This window comes from Drechmeria coniospora, chromosome 03, assembly GCF_001625195.1.
Source record: "Drechmeria coniospora strain ARSEF 6962 chromosome 03, whole genome shotgun sequence".
Classification (NCBI taxonomy): domain Eukaryota; kingdom Fungi; phylum Ascomycota; class Sordariomycetes; order Hypocreales; family Ophiocordycipitaceae; genus Drechmeria; species Drechmeria coniospora.
The window spans coordinates 4,340,425-4,359,849 of NC_054391.1; the positions used below are offsets into that span (position 1 = coordinate 4,340,425).

The 19,425-nt window shown below is 56.8% G+C and overlaps 6 protein-coding genes across 6 annotated transcripts; 3 read left to right on the plus strand and 3 right to left on the minus strand.

The window, feature by feature from the left end:
- Window positions 1-892: 892 nt before the first annotated feature.
- Window positions 893-2,844, minus strand: DCS_06892 (uncharacterized protein; the record flags this gene model as incomplete). The annotated part of the gene is made up of 2 exons (XM_040804179.1): window positions 893-992; window positions 1,052-2,844. The coding sequence occupies 2 exons, from the start codon at window positions 2,842-2,844 to the stop codon at window positions 893-895; spliced, it is 1,893 nt and encodes a 630-aa protein (XP_040654283.1).
- Window positions 2,845-4,258: 1,414 nt separating this feature from the next.
- DCS_06893 (uncharacterized protein) lies at window positions 4,259-4,959 on the plus strand (the record flags this gene model as incomplete). Its single annotated transcript, XM_040804180.1, has 3 exons — window positions 4,259-4,302; window positions 4,353-4,437; window positions 4,495-4,959. 3 exons carry the CDS (start codon window positions 4,259-4,261, stop codon window positions 4,957-4,959), a joined length of 594 nt encoding a protein of 197 aa, XP_040654284.1.
- Window positions 4,960-5,001: 42 nt separating this feature from the next.
- DCS_06894 (uncharacterized protein) lies at window positions 5,002-6,325 on the plus strand (the record flags this gene model as incomplete). Its single annotated transcript, XM_040804181.1, has 3 exons — window positions 5,002-5,790; window positions 5,858-6,183; window positions 6,235-6,325. The coding sequence occupies 3 exons, from the start codon at window positions 5,002-5,004 to the stop codon at window positions 6,323-6,325; spliced, it is 1,206 nt and encodes a 401-aa protein (XP_040654285.1).
- A 154-nt stretch (window positions 6,326-6,479) lies between these two features.
- Window positions 6,480-10,083, minus strand: DCS_06895 (E3 ubiquitin-protein ligase; the record flags this gene model as incomplete). Its single annotated transcript, XM_040804182.1, has 3 exons — window positions 6,480-9,232; window positions 9,322-9,518; window positions 9,581-10,083. The coding sequence occupies 3 exons, from the start codon at window positions 10,081-10,083 to the stop codon at window positions 6,480-6,482; spliced, it is 3,453 nt and encodes a 1,150-aa protein (XP_040654286.1).
- Window positions 10,084-13,352: 3,269 nt separating this feature from the next.
- DCS_06896 (polyadenylate-binding protein) lies at window positions 13,353-15,706 on the plus strand (the record flags this gene model as incomplete). Its single annotated transcript, XM_040804183.1, has 2 exons — window positions 13,353-15,523; window positions 15,580-15,706. The coding sequence occupies 2 exons, from the start codon at window positions 13,353-13,355 to the stop codon at window positions 15,704-15,706; spliced, it is 2,298 nt and encodes a 765-aa protein (XP_040654287.1).
- Window positions 15,707-16,655: 949 nt separating this feature from the next.
- On the minus strand, window positions 16,656-18,858 carry DCS_06897 (uncharacterized protein; the record flags this gene model as incomplete). Its single annotated transcript, XM_040804184.1, has 4 exons — window positions 16,656-17,439; window positions 17,514-17,961; window positions 18,059-18,623; window positions 18,745-18,858. The coding sequence occupies 4 exons, from the start codon at window positions 18,856-18,858 to the stop codon at window positions 16,656-16,658; spliced, it is 1,911 nt and encodes a 636-aa protein (XP_040654288.1).
- Window positions 18,859-19,425: the final 567 nt, after the last annotated feature.

Genomic DNA, 19,425 nt, shown 5'->3' on the forward strand with positions numbered 1-19,425 from the left:
GTACTTCGTACATGTACTTACATACTTACTCCGTACTGTACTTACTTGTACTGTAATACAACTACTGCAAGCATTACTGTACAATTACCTAGTACTCTGTATAGTACTCCGTATTGCTGTACTTGTAATACTACTGTAAGTAGTACTTAAACACTGCACGTAAGTCTGGAGTATCTATTACTGTAGTACTCCGTACTAGGTACCTAGTAGTTGAGCAGGTTCTCCGCTACTGTAAATAGTTGTGCTGGAAGTACTCCGTACGCACACCCACTTGTGTACATGTACAAGCGCTTGCACCAATATTGCGCAACTGCTGCACTGCACGCAAGTAACTGTACTTACTTAAAAGCTTATGTATACCAAGTTGTAAATGTACAGTAAGTAATGCTCGTTCTTAATTCATACCTAGTAGTTAGGTCCTTCAACCAGTCGGAACCCCCAATTCTACTCAAGTTTCGTGCAACAATGGCAATCATTGTCAATGAACCGGACTCGTATGCATTTCTTCGCGTCCTTCTGTCCTGTTCTTCTTCTAAATTTCTTTGGACCTTTACGCAATGGGCCCAAGGCCGGGCCAGCCGGCTTGCCGAGCCCTGGAACGAACGTGTGGAATGTCGTCCGCTCTCCCTCGAGACTCAACCAGCTCGCCGACATTCGCCAAGTGTCCAATACGCACAGTCAACGGCATTTTCCAAGAATGGCAAGTATGTACATGCATTTTATGTCAAACGACAACCTTTGGACGCCCCTGCTCCCGCATGTTCCCTCACTAACAGCCAGCGCATGCCATCTAAGTATACCTGTCTATGTACAAGCCGAAGCCGAGCAAAGCTGCCCAATGCCATGCCTTTCTGCCGAGCCGTAACCGATGCCAACACGAGGGAGGGATCGATCAGGTCATGTAGTACTTGGGTCCCTCGCCTCCTTGGGGCACCTGCCAGTTAATGTCCTGCTGGGGCGCCTTGATGTCGCACGTCTTGCAGTGTATGCAGCTGTCCCGCGGCCGGTTAGCAGTCCGTCGTCGGCGACGAGGCGGAATGGCAGCACTCACTTTTGGGCGTTGATCTGGAAGCGCACTCCGTGAGGCTTCGTGTCGTCCTCGATGTACTCGTACACGCCGGCGGGGCAGAACCGATTCTCGAGGCCCTTGAAAGCGGGGTACGCCTTGTCGGCGTGCGCGTCCCAATCCTTGACCTGCAGGTGAACCGGCTGATCCTCCTCGTGGTTCGTTCCGGTGCGGGACACGCTCGTGAGGATGTCGAAGCTGATCTTGCCGTCGGGCTTCTCGTACTCGATCTTGCTGAACTGGTCCGCCGGCTTCGTGGCCTCGTGGTCGGTCGTCCTGTGGCTCAGCGTCCACGGCACGCGACCCTTGAGGATGTAGGCCTCGAGGCCGGAGTAGAGGACGCCGCCGTAGAGGCCGAGGGGGTTGTGGAACGACGGGCGCATGTTGCGCACCTCCCTGAGCTCCTTCCAGATGGACGACTTGCGGAGCGACTCTTCGTAGTCGTAGAGGAAGAGCGTCCCCTCGTTCGACTGGCTCAGGGCCGTCCAGGCGGCCTCGGCCGCGAGCATGCCCGACTTCATGGCGTTGTGGGTGCCCTTGACCTTGGGCACGTTGACGAAGCCGGCCGAGTCGCCGATGAGGGCGCCGCCGGGAAAGGCGACCTTGGGGATCGACTGGAAGCCGCCCTCGATGAGGGAGCGAGCGCCGTAGGAGATGCACTTGCCGCCCTCGAGGACCTTTCTGAACAGCGGGTGGTGCTTGAGCTTCTGGAACTCCTGGTAGGGCGAGAGCCATGGGTTTTCGTAGTCGAGCGAGACGACGAGGCCGAGGCTCACGAGATTGTCGCCAAAGTGGTACATGAAGGAGCCGCCGTAGACGTCCCTCGGCAGAGGGTAGCCCATGGAGTGGACGATCAGGCCCTTCTGAAACTTGGCCGGGTCCACCTCCCAGACCTCCTTGATTCCCAGGCCGTAGGTCTGATGCTGGCTGTTCTGCCTCAGGTCGAACTTGCTGATGACCTGCTTGCTCAGGCTGCCGTGGCAGCCCTCGCCGAACATGGTGACGCGGGCGTGAAACTCCATGCCGCGCTCGAACGTGTCCTTGGGCTTCCCGTCCCGGCCGATGCCCAGGTCGTTGGTGGCGACACCCTTGACGGAGCCGTCGGCGTCGTAGAGGACCTCGGCGGCGGCGAAGCCGGGGTAGACCTCGACGCCGACCTCCTCGGCCCGCTCGCCTAGCCACTTGACGAACTGGTTCAGGCTGACGATGTAGTTGCCGTGGTTGCTCATCTGCGGGGGGGCCGGGATCGGGATGGCGGCCGTCTTGGTGAGGAATCGCATCTTGTCGGTGCCGGCGGCCGTCGCGTGCTCGAACCGGTTGGGGTTCGACTCGTCCAGCCAGTCGGGGATGAGCTCGTTGATGGACGACGGCTGGATGACGGCACCCGAGAGGATGTGACCGCCGAGGTCGCCGGCTTTCTCCAGCACGAGGACGCGGAAGTCTTCGTTGCCCGCCTCGTTGGCGAGCTGCTTGAGCCGGATGGCGGCACTCAAGCCGGCGGGGCCGCCGCCGACGATGCACACGTCGACCTGGTCCGATTCGCGCTCCATGCTCGAAGGATCAAACGAGGCCTCGGGGTCTGCCGCGCGCAAGCTCGCGCTGGTGCTCAAGGCGCGCAAACCAGGCATTGACCGGCACGCCGCCGGCGTTGCCTTGGCCATTCCGGACGTCCGCGACACGGCTGGAGGACAGAGGGCCAGCCGCCGGCTCGGCCGCAACCTGGAGACGGCACGGGAGCTGCGCTGGACGCATCTCGACACAGGCACGGGAGCAGGCATTGTTCCTGTTCAGGAGGTTTAGAGGAGAGGGGGGGGGGAGGTTGGCTGTGGCTCGCCGGAGGTCGATGTTGGTCCAGGGGATCGAGGTGTGCGTCGGGATGAATCAAGGGAAGCTGGAAGCCGAGTCATCGGTCAAGGCTGCTACACCTTGAATTCAGTTGGGCCTAGTTACAATTACCTGTGCGGCAATTGGCTGCTGCTTTTGTCCCAGAGGTTCGTCTGCCGATTCAAGCCGCGCCGCCCAAGTGTGGGCTAAGCGTACCATCACACTGTGGATCGATGTGGACAAGTACAAGTAATCGCAACATCGCTCGGCTTAAGATGGAGATTTTCCAGGTGCGCACCGTACTTGTACTTCAAAGCAAGTACGGAGTACGTGTACACCTACAGTACAGTACGGAGTACGTGTACACCTATACAGTACAGTACGGAGTTCTCAGGGTAAAATACTCAGAGCCGCAAGTATTATACATAAGTAAGTACTTACAGTACACCTAGCTGTACTCCGTACTCCGTACTTGTACATGTACTGCAAGTAATTTAATCAAGTAGACACTGTACTCTCCAAGGTTATGACAAGTACAATACAGCTAGTATTACGGCACTTCACGATGTAGGTGTATATACCAAGTGTCCAACTGGACAGAACACAACGTGTGTGCTTGCTGTTCTTGCGAGTTGCTCCAAATAAGATACCCGCGTTCGCCAGAAGCTCGGCGAGCTTGCTTTTGCAAGATTGTCTCCGCAAGGGTGCTGTTGGAATATACTTGTGTGTACTCCGTATTGATACGCATGTTCTCTCCTAGGGCCTCGAGAGCGTAGCCATTGATTCGCACAACTGCACCACCTACATACTTGTTTTACCTTGTTTTACGGACTGCCATGCACAGAGTGTACATGAACCTTCTCCCCGAATCATTCAATGGCGGGCTTGTTGTAGCGGCTGCTGGATGCACAGCGACCATATGTAGGACGATTTGCACATGCTTTTTGCCAAGCAATTGTTGTCTACCCGTACTCCGTACGTACTGTACAATCAACTCCGTCAAATCGCCACCTACCCTATACCTCAAGCACGCCCAAAGGCTCCTCCATGCTCCACTGGAGCCATCATCTCCTGTACCCTGCCAGTGACGATATCTGACATCATCGCTCAACCAATTGTGTAATTCAACCCCGAGCAAAACGTGCGACGGAGCGACCTCTCGGCAGCATGCTTCGTGCCCGCCGCAATGCAAACAGACCCTCGCACTGGACGCGCACGCTCTCGAGCCAATGACGGATGCAGTGCCGCCACCTTGCTGAGGACTCGTGATGCTTGCCTCGCTGCGGCCCGCATGAAAGCAACGTCCCGATGGCACACGACGGATCGATCGGGATACCATCCTACTTACAGCTGCGCAACCCTACGATAATGCAGCATGGAACCAGGGCGATGCTGGTATTCCAGGTCGCGTGGTGCGTCCTGCAGGCCGAACTGCTTTCGTGACCGACCAATTACCCCGCAGCAGCATCTCTCCCTTCTCTCCCTTCGTCCTGGCGCTCGGCTGGGCACCATATATTATTGCCACGGAGGCACCTGGCGATTATGGCGTTCGTCGGATGAGCGACGTGTTCCGGAGCTGAGACACGACGGAAGAAGACCCCAAGAAATCCCTCCCCGCGCTGCAAGTTCTGCAAAACTATACGCACCCTCCCCGCGCGTCACGCGTCTCGTCCAACCTCGTCCAGGCTCCTGCGTCGACGCAGTATCGAGCCATGAAGCAGTCGATCCTCCTCGCCTTCGCCGGCGGCGCGTCCCAGGCTGCCATCCCAACCGACTGCCCGGCATACGACACCTATGCCGCCCAGCGCCATGCGCCCTACTCAACCGGTAGGTTTCAGTTTCCGTCCCAGCGTCCGGAGCCGCGCTGCCGAACCTACGCCGTCCCGGAGGTCGAGGAGACCATTGAAAGGGCCAAGAGGCAGATCGAGGACCCGGACTTGTACAGGCTCTTCCTGAATTCGTGGCCCAACACGGTCGACACCACCATCCTCTGGAGAGGCGTCTCGGACGACAACCCGGATGAGGAGGCAAGTTGGCAACGGGAACGTGGAGAGACTCGACTCGACTGACCCGATCAGCTTGCCTTTGTCACCACCGGCGACATCCACGCCATGTGGCTCCGCGACAGCGCCAACCAGCTTCAGTCGTACAAGCCCATCCTCGGCCTGCGCTCTGCCGGCAAGGCCAACGGCATCGCCTCCCTCTACCGCGGCGCCATCAACCTCCAGGCCCGCTATATCCGCAAGTATCCCTACTGCAACTCCTTCCAGCCCCCCCCCGAGGCCAAGATACCGCCCAAGCATGCGAAGCGCGACATCTCGAAGCGAGCCGATGTCGTCAACCCGCCCTACGATCCCAACGTCGTCTTCGAGTGCAAGTACGAGCTCGACTCGCTCGCCGCTTTCCTCCAACTCTCCTGGGACTACTTCGAAGTCACCCGAGACCTTGACTTCTTCCTCAAGTTTCACTGGGCCGACGCCGTCAAGACCATCCTCCAGCTGGCGAGGGACATGAGCAACGGGACGTACGGGCCGGACGGCCAAGTCCTCAAGTCGCCCTACACATGGATTCGCGACGCCAACAGCGCCACCGAGGTCGTCTCCAACAGCGGCACCGGCAACCCTGTCGCGGGAAACCTGGGTCTCGTCCGCAGCTTCTTCCGTCCCTCTGACGACGCCACCATATTCCAGTACCTTATCCCCGCCAACATGATGTTCTCGCGCTTCCTCAAAGCCTGCGTCGACATCATGAACTCGATTGACAAGACAGTGGCCGCCGAGATGAGCCAGCTCGCCGAGAGCATCACCGCCGCCGTCAACGAGCACGGCATCGTCGACCATCCCGAGTATGGCCAAATGTACGCCTACGAGGTCGATGGCTTCGGCTCCTCCAACCTCATGGTACCTATGCCGCCGCTCTAGGCCGCGTGCCGATGCCGATTGCCGGTGCTGATGCTAACACGAGCAGGACGATGCGAACATCCCCTCGCTCCTCAGCATCCCCCATCTCGGCTACAAGCCCGCCTCGGACGCGGTCTATAAACGAACCCGCGACTTTGTCCTCAGCAATTCCAACCCGTACTTTGGCTTCGGACCGGTCCTCAACGCTACCGGCGGTCCTCATCTTGGCCCCGGCATGGCGTGGCCCATGGGCGTCATCATGCAGACCATGACTTCCGACGATGACGACGAGATTGTCCACGGCATCAAGCAGCTCATGGCCTCTACCAGCGGACTCGGGCTCATCCACGAGTCGGTCAATACCCACGACGACACGAAATGGACGAGACCCTGGTGAGATGCCCCCGTCCTTCACGCCCATTGCCGGAATCTGATCGAGGATAGGTTTGCCTGGGCAAACGGTCTATTTGGCCAAATGATTCTGGATCTCGTCGAGAGAAAGCCTCAGCTTCTGCTCAAGAGCTTCCAGAAGTAGAACCCGCGGGATTCCTAGCCGTAGCTGTTCATGATAGACATGTTCAACGGAGCCCCAGTGACAAGTCAATGGGCGCCTCGCCCAATTCCGCCAACGCTAACACGAAAAATAAACCAAGGCTGATGGATGCCGGACTCCTGCCCTACAGTAGGCTTTAGCTCAAATCAAAGCCCGCGCCCGATGTCACCGCGTAGAGCAGCTTGTCCCGCAGCGTCTTCTCGCTCGTGTACCGCGGCAGCTTGAGCAAATTGACGCAGGTGCTCGTGCTCGGCAGCCGCTCCTCATCCGTGCCGCCGTCCCTGATGCTGAACTTTGGCCTCAACTGGGAAAAGCCCAGCAGTGGCGCGCGGGGCGTGGAACTGACGTATTTGAGAACATCCCGCCGCTGCGCGTCGGTGAAGCCCTCCATGACCTTCCAGAAAAGCTTAATGGTCGGGTGCTCCTCCCTGTCGTCGCCGATTTCGTACAGCCCGCTGTAGACGGTGTTGTGCCGGAGATCGTTGATGTCTATTTCGGACGAGTCCCCGCCCACGAGCCGCTGCAGCTCGGACTGGTTAAACATGGACAGCCAGGAAGGCTTGATCATGGTGTGTAGTCCCCGAAGGAATGCTGCCGTTTGCAGGGACGGCTGGACGACGAGACGATGGCGAGCCATGTACGAGATGTATAGCAGACGGTTGTCGTTGGTAACGGGCGTCAAGTCGCCGTTGGCAATCAACTTTCTCGTCACCGTCTTCACCGGTTGCCCCGGCGCCGAGACTTGATCCTCGACGGTGAAGTCGAACCCGAGGTCGGAGAGGTCGCCGGCGTAGTTCTTGAGTCGTAGCATCCCATTGTACAGCTCCGCATCCATGTCGCGCAAGTCGTTGATGCTGCCCTTGTACGCATTCTCCCCCTTTGTTCCTGCCGACGGCCACTTGAGGAGGAAAAAACCAGCAAAGGCCAGGTCTACGAGGATCCCCTCGTACATGCATTTCCCCACGATACGGCCGAGAAACTCGAAGCGCTTGAATAGATTCGCCATGGCGTATCCGAATTCGCCATCGCCATCCCGCAACCCACGCTGCCGTAACGACTGGCGCATCGTGTCCGCAATCGTCGGATTGGGAAAGAGGAGACCCTGCTCGTTGGGAGTGAACATGCCCAGACCACCCCTTTCATTCCCGAACGCTTCCGAAGTGACGCTCGTGAGAAACTCTTTCGTCACACCGCCACCGTCAATGCCTGCTTCGGGCGCATCGAACTGGTCCACAAAGGTGATTTGTATGGGATCTTTCAGGCCGTCGCCTAGTTGGTAGAACTGCTCGTAAGCGTCGTCGAACAGCTGCCCGCGTCGGATCCGGGCGTGGTGCCGTGCCGAGGGATGCATTGGAAACATCGGAAACGGATTGTCACCGTCTCTGCGGACTCTGTCGAGGTGAATAAACTGTCGGAATATCATGACCCGCGTCTCGAACGGGACGACAAAGGGCATGTGCTTCAATATTTCAAGCTTCGGGCCCATTTCCGCCAGCCTGCGATCTCTCTGCGATCGTATCTGTTGTGCCTTCAATCTCTCGAGCCTGGCGTTTCGTGAAAGCCTCTGGGCTGCGACGGTGGAATAGAATTCCGGATTGACATCGTAGTCATCCAAGGACAGACTCCCCTCATCGTCGCTGTCCTTGTCTTCTGCCTCTTGATTCTGTCGCTCTTCTTCCGCGATGACGGCATTAACAAAGTCTTCTTGTTCAAGCTTGTCTGTCATGAGCCAGTGAGTCGCGGACAAGAAATGCATTCTCGAATCCCGTTCATAAAGCATTCTCAGGGTCGTCGTTATGATGCTTCGGAGACTGTCCAAGTCGACTCTTGCGGACGTCGCAGATGCTGCCCCATCAACGGAACCATCAGAGCCGAGATAAGGCTTCAGACGTGACTCTGTAAGCAGTTCCGCCTCTTCGTGGCTTCGAGCAACCTCGTTGGCTTTGTAGTGAAGTGAAAAGGCGGTGTTCTTCAACGCAGTGGTAAGGGCATCGACGTCTGCACGGGACAAGCTGCAGGCTCGAAGCTGCGAGATCGCTGAGCTGCTCTCAAACCGCTGATTGCTCATACCACTGAAGAAATCTTCGTCATCACTGAGTCGAAGGATGAACATGTACAGTTCAAGGAAGAGCAAGATAATGCGCCATTCTTGATCCTCGATCGTCTCCCCAAACGGCCGAGAGCTTCCGTGAAGGTACCTGCGCAGCATGACCGTTGGTTTCTCGGATTCGCTCTGAAGCTTGCGGAATATAGAAGTCTGTTTCATAATCTGCCATAGAAACTTGACCGTCGGTATTTCGCCAGTAGTAGTTGGAATCTGGGCGAGGGACAACCGCATACGTGTATCGTCGGCGCTGCCCGGAAAGGATTGAAGAAGTGCGAGTATGTAGCCGGCGAGGATGCTGGTTCTTTGCAGCTCACGGTTTATCGTCTCTGCCAAACTATCCGAGAAATCATGCAAAAGCTTAGTGATGCCAGAATGATCGACAAGCGAGCTCAGTTGATGTGAGACATAAGGATAAAAAGGCGTTGCAATGGAGGAATCGGGGTCATTGGAGGGCACGTCTGATGTAGACCGAATGGAAGACCGCGCGCTTAAATCCGCGGAAAGAAACGAAAGCTGCGAAAACACGGCGCTCAGATAAGCAAACTTATCGGATGGGTTCAGCCGGATGTGACCAAGGTCAATGAAGTGAGCCAAAAGCCACAATAAGTCGTCCTTGGATAATATAGCTCTTCCGGATTTGACGTCGTAGTCTGCGATGATTGCCATGGAAAGCTTTCCAGTGTCAATAGCCTCTGAAAACAAGTCTATGTTGGCCTCGAACTGAGTCAAGCCATTCTTTGCCAAGAAGGAAAAGGCGAGGGCACTGTATGCACATGACTCTGCTAGAAATACGTGAGAAACCACTTCAGCGCACTGCTTGGCATGATGGACACGGAAAGACTGGATTGGAAGAATGACCGGTATAGCTTACCATCATCCGACTCTTGATGGAGCGGTATCGTGAGGGCCGTCGCTATCAGCTCTTTCCAATGACCAGCTTCGTGAGATCGACTGAGCTGTGCTAGTGCCTCAAAGTATTGGCCAATCGATTTTATTACAATGGTAGGAGAGTCCGAGATTATCTGGATAAGAAGCTTCAACAGTATGTCTGCGTCTTGCAGTGGATCTCTGCGGCGAAGGATCAACACCAGCTCATGCAATTCAACTCGGAGTTGACGACGTGGACATACCTCCCGGGGGTGGAGATTTCGTGGAGCGACTGGACGAGTATGTCCACAAAACGCCTTAGTCTGCAGGAATGCATGTTGGCCGGAATAATCTGGTCGAGAGGGACTTCATCTGAGTCTCTGGCGAATGTAACGGCTCGCTGAATGTCGTCGGCTCGCCGAGCCGAGAAAAATGCAAGAAGTAGGTTAATCGCAGGTAGAGATCGCTGACCGGGGCTAGCGTTCGATGAAGAGTTATAAATGTCGTCGAACATGGCCCTCCGCGTCTCGGCCAGCGCTGTTCTTGTTCTGTGGCCTCTCCACACCATCTGAATCTTGCCAGCGGCCTTGAGGCGCCGCCGCTCGATCTGTCGTTTCTCCCGTTCGGCCTGCGCATCGGAGACAGTCTTGGTGGCATTCGAGGCGACCGAGGGGCTCCATGAGGTATTCGCAAAGGGGTTGCCGGCCTGCCCGCTCAAGTTGACATTACGGGGTCGCTTCGAGCTGCCCGTAAATGTCGAGAACATGATGACGGTGGTGTGGCTGATCTCTCACGAGCAGGCCAAAACACATGACATCGCTTGGGAGCGCTTAGAAGAAGGGATGGAAATCGTTTGTTGGAAAGCCAAGGAGACGATTTTGGGACGACGGGCTGATTCAAGTGCGCAACGGCAAGGACCATGCACATGTGCATGGGCGATTCGATGTGTGATGTTGGGTATTACGTCTTACCCGGCACAGCAACACAGCTCACTGATAAGATAAGATTGCGGATCCCTTGCACTACAGTACTACAGTAGTCCTTACAGTACATGCACATGTATCGTGTTCAACAATTCACACCGTACGGAGTACAGTAAGTACAAGTACATGTAAACAAGTACAGTATTGATACACCCGACGCACGCGCATCTTTAGTACCTAAGGTTTTAAAGTACAGTAAGTACCTCTGTCGTCCGTGCATGCACATAAGGTAGCCTTTCCCTACTTACATACAGGTTATCAGGCACTATTAATGTTGATACGAAGTATACAGTACACGTACTCCGTACATTAGTACTTACGGAGCTCTTACAATTATTACACCTACCAGGTATCAGTACTATACCATGCCTGGTCCTTGATGTATGCACAGTACATGTCCGCCTTGGCTTAGTACACACACGACTACTGGCTGCGAGGAGAACATGGAGGCAAAGGCAGGAGGAATACTCAGCGGGGGAGGCTTCACATACAGTGAACATCGAAGGCGAGCATAAGTACTAGGTAGTGTAGATTAGTAGTGAGCACACATGTCAACCGACCATAATCGTGTATTACTTGTAACTAACTACTCCGTAACTGGGCGTACTTAGGACGGAGTACAGAGAGTACAATACTCTGTAGAACAACTTACAGTAAGTACTGTACCTAGGTTCTGTACATGCATTTCAGCTACCCGTACGGAGTACTGCACGTAAGTGTACCTTGCTGCGTACCTACGTACCTACTAATGTAGTACCTCCATACCATGGGCGTACCAACCTTGATGCATTTTCCCAAGAGAATCCAAGAACCCTGGGAGTCTAGTACAGTGTACATTTCAGGCACCTGCACCCTGTACTGCAGCTCCCTTTACGGAGTACTCTGTACGTACTGTACCAAGTACATCTATAATACAGTGCAAGTAATATCTGCCGACACAGGCACCCAAACAAACAGGAAGAACTCGTGACATGTAAGTAGTTGTACTTAGTGTTCTTGTAATCCGTACTACTGTACTTAGGTACTCCGTACTACTATACCCAGACTCCGTAATAGGTAGACAGTGCGCAGCACAGGTACTTACTTACGTTGTTCACATGCAGACTCCTGGTACCCACTTCAGGAAGCTCAGCCTCTGCAGTATTAATACGTGCAAAACTGCACGGAGTACGGAGAACTTACAGTAAGTAAATGCATACTTGTACTGCAAGAACGTTGGAAGATGTACTTTGTACTGTACTCCGTACAGAGGTAGCTGTTGACATGTAGCATTGAGGAAGGTTCTTTGGCGATAGGAATGAACCCGAAAACCTCGTTCCCCCATTCTTGCCTACCCTAATAATGGCAGAAGGAGTGTGAGGCTGGACATTGCCCGTTGTCTTCTGCTGTAGTTGTAGGTCTTTGGAATGGGGGCTTTGAATGAGTTGGTGGTCTAACATCGTCTTGACGGCATCTGGTTGTTTGCCACAAGCAAACAAGAGAACTACGGGACGTATCAACACTACTCACGGCCCTTGATTTACCCTGGGACCGCTAGTACCAGTAGAGGCGGTATCAGTACAACACCTAGGTGCCTTCGAAGGTTTGATAGATGTTATTACTAGGCACCCTACATAGGTAGTATTTGGCATTAGTAGGTGTTCATCGAGATCACTATTCACTGTGGGTGAGAGCATCTGTTGTCGACTTCCTACCGCCTACTCAACGAGTGCTTTAACATCAGGTAATACAACTACTCATACGCACAAATCCTCATGCTTTAGTAGCAGGGAGCTTCTGTCCACGTGTGCCCGGGTACATGTGCGGAGTACTGATATGAAGATGTCCGTACAGGTCCATGAAAGTGTCCATGCAAGTACGCGTGAAGACGTGCTGCACTCGCGCTTGAATGCGAGCATGCATGGATACTGCCTGGGAGCAGCAGCAGCAGCAGCACCAACCACCCACAAGAGGAGAATTTCAGCACGCAGGAAGAGCCAACCAGCGTCATGGAGGGGCGATGATCCTGCCACTGACGCGCCTATAGGATGCTGTGGTGCGCCGCGTTGCTCAGTTTAGCGCACACCACCTCGGCCAGGCTAGAACCCCTCTTAGTCGGGAGGGTGACAAAAATAAGCGAGACTGGATGACGCGGGACACTGTCCAAATCATGGGGCAGTTAGGAGCTTCTTTTGGTGAAGTACAGTACAATGCTTGTACTCACATCTGATAAAACTGAATAATATCCCTTCTGCTGCTACATGACGAATTCCAGCGCGGCATGAGTCAAAAGTCAGAGATTCTCCATGCTCGCACCAGGCATCCGTGTTTCGCTTTTTTGTGTCACTAGCTGTTCCCCCTCACCCCACCCTAGGCGTGCCGTACAGTTCGCGCACTGTCCTGTACCTGTCAAGCAACTGGACTTTACACGTAAAACTAGTCACATATAGCGTATGAAACGAGGAACGCGCACTGGCAGGAACGAGGGCTACAGTGTCCGTACTCCGTGCTAGTATCGAAGTACGTACTTGCAGAGTACCAGTCGCGCACGGCGCCACGACAGGGAAGTCACTCCACATGGGACAGGTTGTGCGGCCTTTGAAAAAAATAATCACCACCGCAAATCAATTTCCCTCTTCTCTCCTCTTCACACCACCCAACCTTTATCTCCAAATCACAACACCCCCATAACGACGAGTCGGTTCAGAGGTACGGTTCTTCGTACGGATTCTCTGTTCTTGCTCTTGTTCTTTCAATCAAGAAAATCAAACAAAAAAAATTGAAAACCCCAAAAAACCCTTCGGCAGTCCTGTCTCGCGCCACCAGTCGACAGAACACCACAAACCCGACACTCTTCATCCACTTTGAGCCCGCATCCTCGCTTCTCAAAGTTCAAGTTTGACTCTGCGACCTCGCTTCGTCTATCTGCAGTCATCCTTCTTCCTGAAACCCAGTACGTTCTCGCCATAGCACCCTCTCGTGCTTGGCCTAGCCCCCACAAGAAGTTCTTACGCCTTCTAACGCCATTTCCCTCGCAGCCGTTGTTCATCCTACCATCAGTCAGCGACGTAAAATGGCTGCCAACACCACTTCCGGCGCTGTTGATCAGCTCGCCAATGACCTCAGCAACACTACCCTCAATGGCAGCGGCGATGCCAAGGCTCCCACCATCGACACCAACGTGGCTGCCACCACTGAGGATGCGTCTGGCCCGACCCCAAACTCTGCCGCTCCCCACCCTCAGAACTCTGCCTCTCTTTACGTCGGAGAGCTCGATCCCTCCGTCACCGAGGCCATGCTCTTCGAGCTGTTCTCCCAGATCGGTGCCGTTGCCTCCATCCGCGTCTGCCGTGATGCCGTTACCCGCCGCTCCCTCGGATATGCCTATGTCAACTACAACTCGACTTCGGATGGCGAGAAGGCTCTCGAGGAGCTCAACTATACCCTCATCAAGGGCCGCCCCTGCCGGATCATGTGGTCTCAGCGTGACCCTGCCCTCCGCAAGACCGGCCAGGGCAACGTGTTCATCAAGAACCTGGACGTTGCCATCGACAACAAGGCACTCCACGACACCTTTGCCGCTTTCGGTAACATTCTGAGCTGCAAGGTTGCCCAGGACGAGCATGGAAACTCCAAGGGCTACGGCTTTGTTCACTACGAGACCGACGAGGCCGCTTCGCAGGCCATCAAGCATGTCAACGGCATGCTTCTGAACGAGAAGAAGGTCTACGTTGGCCATCACATCCCCAAGAAGGACCGTCAGAGCAAGTTCGAGGAGATGAAGGCCAACTTCACCAACATCTACGTCAAGAACATCAGTGCCGACGCCACTGATGATCAGTTCCGCGAGCTATTTGAGCAGTATGGCGACATCACCTCGTCGTCGCTTGCCCGCGACCCTGAAGGCAAGAGCCGTGGCTTCGGCTTCGTCAACTTCACCACCCACGAAGCCGCCTTCAAGGCCGTTGACGAGCTCAACGGAAAGGACCTCCGTGGCCTGGATCTATATGTTGGCCGTGCCCAGAAGAAGCACGAGCGTGAGGAAGAGCTCCGCAAATCCTATGAGGCTGCTCGTCTTGAGAAGGCCAGCAAGTACCAGGGTGTCAACCTCTACATCAAGAACCTCGGCGACGACATTGATGATGAGAAGCTCCGGACCATGTTCTCCGAGTTTGGCCCCATCACTTCAGCCAAGGTGATGAGGGACACGCCCGCGGAAACTGCCGAGAAGGAGCGCGAGGAGCGCGAGAAGGAGAAGGAGAAGGAGGACAAGGACAAGGAGAACAAGAAGGATGACGCCGCCGAGACGACGGAGCCCAAGGAGGCTGAGGAGGAAGAGTCGGCCGACAAGAAGTCTGACAAGAAGACCGACAAGAAGCTGGGCAAGAGCAAGGGCTTCGGATTCGTCTGCTTCAGCAACCCCGACGACGCCACCAAGGCTGTCGCCGAGATGAACCAGCGAATGATCGAGGGCAAGCCGCTTTACGTTGCTCTGGCTCAGCGCAAGGATGTTCGCAAGAGCCAGCTCGAGGCTAGTATCCAGGCTCGCAACCAACTGCGCATGCAGCAGGCCGCCGCCGCCGCCGGAATGCCCCAGCAGTACATGCAGCCTCCCGTCTTCTACGCCCCCGGCCAGCAGCCAGGCTTCATGCCACAGGGTGGTCGTGGGATGCCCTTCCCTCAGCCCGGCCTCGGCATGGGAGGCGTCCAGGGCGGCCGTCCTGCCCAGTTCCCTGGCTACCCCCAGCAGGGTGGCCGAGGCGGCGTCCCCCAGCAGCTCCCCCCCAACATGTACGGCATGCCCGGCCAGTTCCCTCCTCAGTACGGCCAGCCTGGTACGCCGCAGTTCATGGCCGCCATGCAGCAGGCTCAGCAGGCTGCTCTGGGTGGTGGCCGTGGCGGTCCTCAGGGCGGTCGCGGTGCCATGCCGCCCCCCAACGCCGCTGGCGGCATTCCTGGTGCCGGCATGCCTGGCTACCCTCCCAATAACCGCCAGCAGGGCAACATGGGACGCGGTGTCAATGCCAACGGTGCTCGCGCCGGCGGCAATTTCCCCAACCAACCCCGCGGCGATGCCAACACCAGCAGCGCTCTCCAGATGCAAATCGCTGCTGCGCCGCCTGCCCAGCAGAAGCAGATGCTCGGCGAGCTGATTTTCCCCAAGATCCAGGCGATCAATGCGGACCTTGCCGGCAAGATCACGGGCATGCTCCTCGAGATGGACAACGCCGAGCTCATCAACCTGTAAGTTTCTTCGTGGTGAAGACGCCCGTGTGATCCGCCACTGATTGTGTATGCAGCATCGAGGATGATGTCTCGCTCAAGGCCAAGGTCGACGAGGCGCTTGCCGTCTATGACGAGTACGTCAAGGCCCAGGGCGGTGCCGAGGACGGCGAGGCCAAGAAGGAGGAGGAGGCCAAGGCTTAAAGGAGCATCAAGTCACGGCCTCTCTTCTCTGCAGTTTTTAACATATTTCTTTTGTTATTTTCTTTTACGCAAACTTGCTACGTCCGGAAGGTATCTCGTCGAAATTGGGCGGTGACACGAAGAAGAGGTCAAAATCACCCTCGAGGCTTGCATTTGTACAGGTAGACTTTGTTACTATGTCTTCTCAGGAGGAACAAAAGTTATGGGCCTCGCTCGATTGGAGCGGGTGGTTGCGAAAGGCGCTGGTTGTCGGCCGTCCAGGACGGTCATGGCGAACCAAACTCCGTCAAGAGAACCCTCGGGAAGGCGTTGGGAGGGATGTCGTTGTTTCGTGGAACGAACGCGTGGAGAAATGGCCTATACCCCTCAGAACGAACGGTCAGCGTTATCACGGGCAGAAATTGACACACCCAGGTGTATGCAAATAGGTTTTCTACTCGTGTCCATGCTTGAGCGTAAACACTTGGCCAGCTGGCTACTGCAGTGCGTGCTATATGTGACTGAAGGAGGGAGATGGCGTTGATGCGCTTGCTACAATTCATTGTCCTCGTCAGGGCTCGCCACATGAGGGTTGACGGCCGCTCTACCACGCTGATGCAAGCAATAATCTGTGATAAGTGAAGTGATACAACGCTACCAAGTTCCATCGCGGTTTCCTGCCATATCACGGTTACAAAATCAATGCCGACGCCATTCCCATAGACGGGCATCGTGTCCAATTCGATGCCCAAAACGCCAATGCCAACAAACAAGGGAGCGATAATATGCACCTGCGGTGACCGTGTACGACGCTGGAAATTCATGCGTACCTAGCCAAAGGGACAAAACTATCAGAGCGCCCATGTCCATCCATTCCTCAATGGGTAATCCGGTTAACGCCGATGGATGACCACACAACCAAGGGATAACTTATTCTCCCCCAAAACGACACTGATTCCGGCTCGCCAGGTCACAGCCCGACTGCCGTCGTGGATGTAGCTCCGGGCTCAATCTCGGGTACGCGAGCGTACTTTTTAGAGCGGTCGATGGAGTAGAGCGTCTCCATGACCTTGGACTTTTGCTCGCGGCGGATGTCGGCGAGGTAGTCGCGCACGCCGGAGATGCCGCGGATTTGGTCGTCGAGGGTGAGGGTGCTGGAGTTGAGGCCGCGGACGAGCTGGGAGGCCAGCTTGCCGCGGAGGGACTCGAGGGAGGCCTTGAGAGTGAGAAGCTTGCCGTGGTGGCTGACGAGGGTGCCCTTGTTACGGACCGTCTTGCTGCGGACGTCGTGGAGGAGGGCGCGGTTGCGCTCGAACTTGCGCAGCTCGGCGGCGCGGGTGCCGAGAATGCGGGCCCAGAGGCCGGAGAGGAGCTCGGCGTGGAACTCGTCCTGGGTGGAGGACTCGTGGGCGACGTGGCGGGCGAGCTTGAGGAAGTGGTTGTCTATGTCGTCGAAGAGGGCGAAGAGGCTGACGCTGTGCTCGAGCTCGTCCTGGATGGCCTCTTCGATGGTGGAGAGGAAGGCGGTGAAGAGGCGCTGGATCATGCGCTGCTCGCGCTGGGGGTTGCTCATGCCGAAGACGGCGGTGGCGACGCGACCGAGGCGTGTAGGCGTGCCCGAGGCGTCCTCGAGGATCTGAGCGTCGGTGAGGAGGTTGTGGATATTGTCGTAGGCGTGGGAGAGATGAGAGGTCGGGCCTCGAATGTTGAGGCGGTTGAGGTGCATCTTGGCCCAGTCCATGATATCGAGGATCCTGCCTGCCAGGTCAACGGGATGACAAGAAGGCAGGTGCCTGCCTCGGGGGCCTCGAATTTGGGAGAGACTCACGCGTCAATGTCGCCGTCGACGTGAGTGTGAAACCTGGTGAGATCGAGGACGAGCTTCTTCATGGTCTCGCTGATGGCGTCGAGGTTCTGAACGATGGTGTCGGCGTCGGCCATGCCGCTGATGCGCACGGACTCGCCGAGATCCCATATGGCGATGCTCGTCGACTGAAGCTCCTTGACATGGGCGACGGCGGGCTCGGAGAAGTATATGAGCGGCTCGAAGGAGCGGGCGAGGCCGGCAATCTTGACGAGATCGCCGACGGGTCGCGTGGCGGCCGGTTTGCTGAGCATCTTGGCGGTCGAGATGGAGAGAAGGGCGACGAGAAATGTGGTCAGGATGGTGGACCAACTCGAGGTGAGGGCGCGATACCGCTTCTGCAGGAAGGTGATGGCATGCTCTATGGGTTTAGTACGCTGCAGCACTTCGGCGCGGACGGCAAAGCGGATGTCTGGGATCGGAAGGACGGTCAGCAAAGGATCGACCGTCAAATGCGGCGCAGCGGGGAGTGAAACGAGGCGCGACAGGGCGAGCGAGTGCCGACTAACAATTATCGGGCTGGGGTGACAGCATCGCATCTGGCAGGGGCATGTCCCGGGACGGACTCTTGCGATGGATCCTCAGCGTCGCATCCTCCAAAGGATTCGGCTCCGGGCCCGGGCTCGGACTCGGCCTCTTGTCCGGGCTCTGGCTGCCCTTGGGCAGCTTCGTGCGGATGGCCTGCTCCAGGACGTTGTCGTCGTCGCTCGGGGCTTCATCGTCCGAGTCGGGGCCCAGCAGGGCGCGAAAGGGCTCAGGCGGGGGCCTCCAGAAGCCGCGACTCCGGGCGCCGTTGCCGAGGTTCCGCCAGGCGGGCGGAGAGTAGCCACCTCCGGAAGCGATGTCCGAGTCCTCGAGGTCCTCGGTGGCCGGCTCGCTGGGCAGGGCCGAGGAGTGGCGCATGCTCGTGGGACTGACCGGGTGTTCGAAGTCCCTCAAGGAGACGTCGAGGTCGTCGAGGGGATCGTCGGCCATCGGGGAGGGCGAGGGCCGAGGGCGGCGCTGGCGTGACGGAGCGGTCGCGCCGCAGAACGAGTTGGTTCCCGGTTCGAAGGTCGGGGAGCCGGCCGAGCTCTGGGGCCCTGAGGCGGCGATAGGCGGGAAGGGCGGGAAGGGCGGGAAGCGTTGGGATGGAGGGGATGGACGGCAAGGCGGGGAGGGAGAGTCGCGAGATGCGCAGCGAGAGGCAGGGGACGCAGGCGGCGAGGAAGACGAGGACGAGGACGACGGAGGCGAGGTAGCCGATGGGCGTGACGCTGATGCTGATGAGGGAGACGTTGTTGTTGACGGTCAGGAAGGACGAAGGCATCGAGGGCGACGGCCTCTCTCGAGCGGCAAGATGCGAAGGCCGACGGTTGCGAGCGATGCGAGCGATGCGAGGATTAGGGATGGGGATGGGGACGGGGATGGGAAACGATGAGAGGATGCGGCACGGTAGCGTTACGGCCGGCACGGTACGGTACGGTACGGTACGGTGCGGTACGATGTGATGTAAAACACTCGTACCTCATAGGTCGCCAGCCAATGGTCTGCAAGGCGGGCACGGCGACGGCTCTCAACGAAGGACAGGGCAGGACCCTCGTCTCGCTCTCTGCTCTCCGCGTTCCGTTCTTTGCGCTCTTCTCTGCGCTCTTCTCTGCGCTCTTCTCTGCGCTCTTCTCTCCGTTGCTTGCTGTCTGCTGCCTGCCGCTGGCCGTCTGCACTCTGCTCCCCGAAACCCGCTTCCTGCTGATCTCGTTGGGGAGGGAGGGGGGGACCGAGCTGGGCTAGATGGCGTGCGTGTGGTGTGGTGTGTGGTCACTTGGGTGTCGTCGCATCCGACGTGCGCTGCACTGTTGACGGGAGGTGGGGATGGGGAGAGGACGAGCGGGGACGG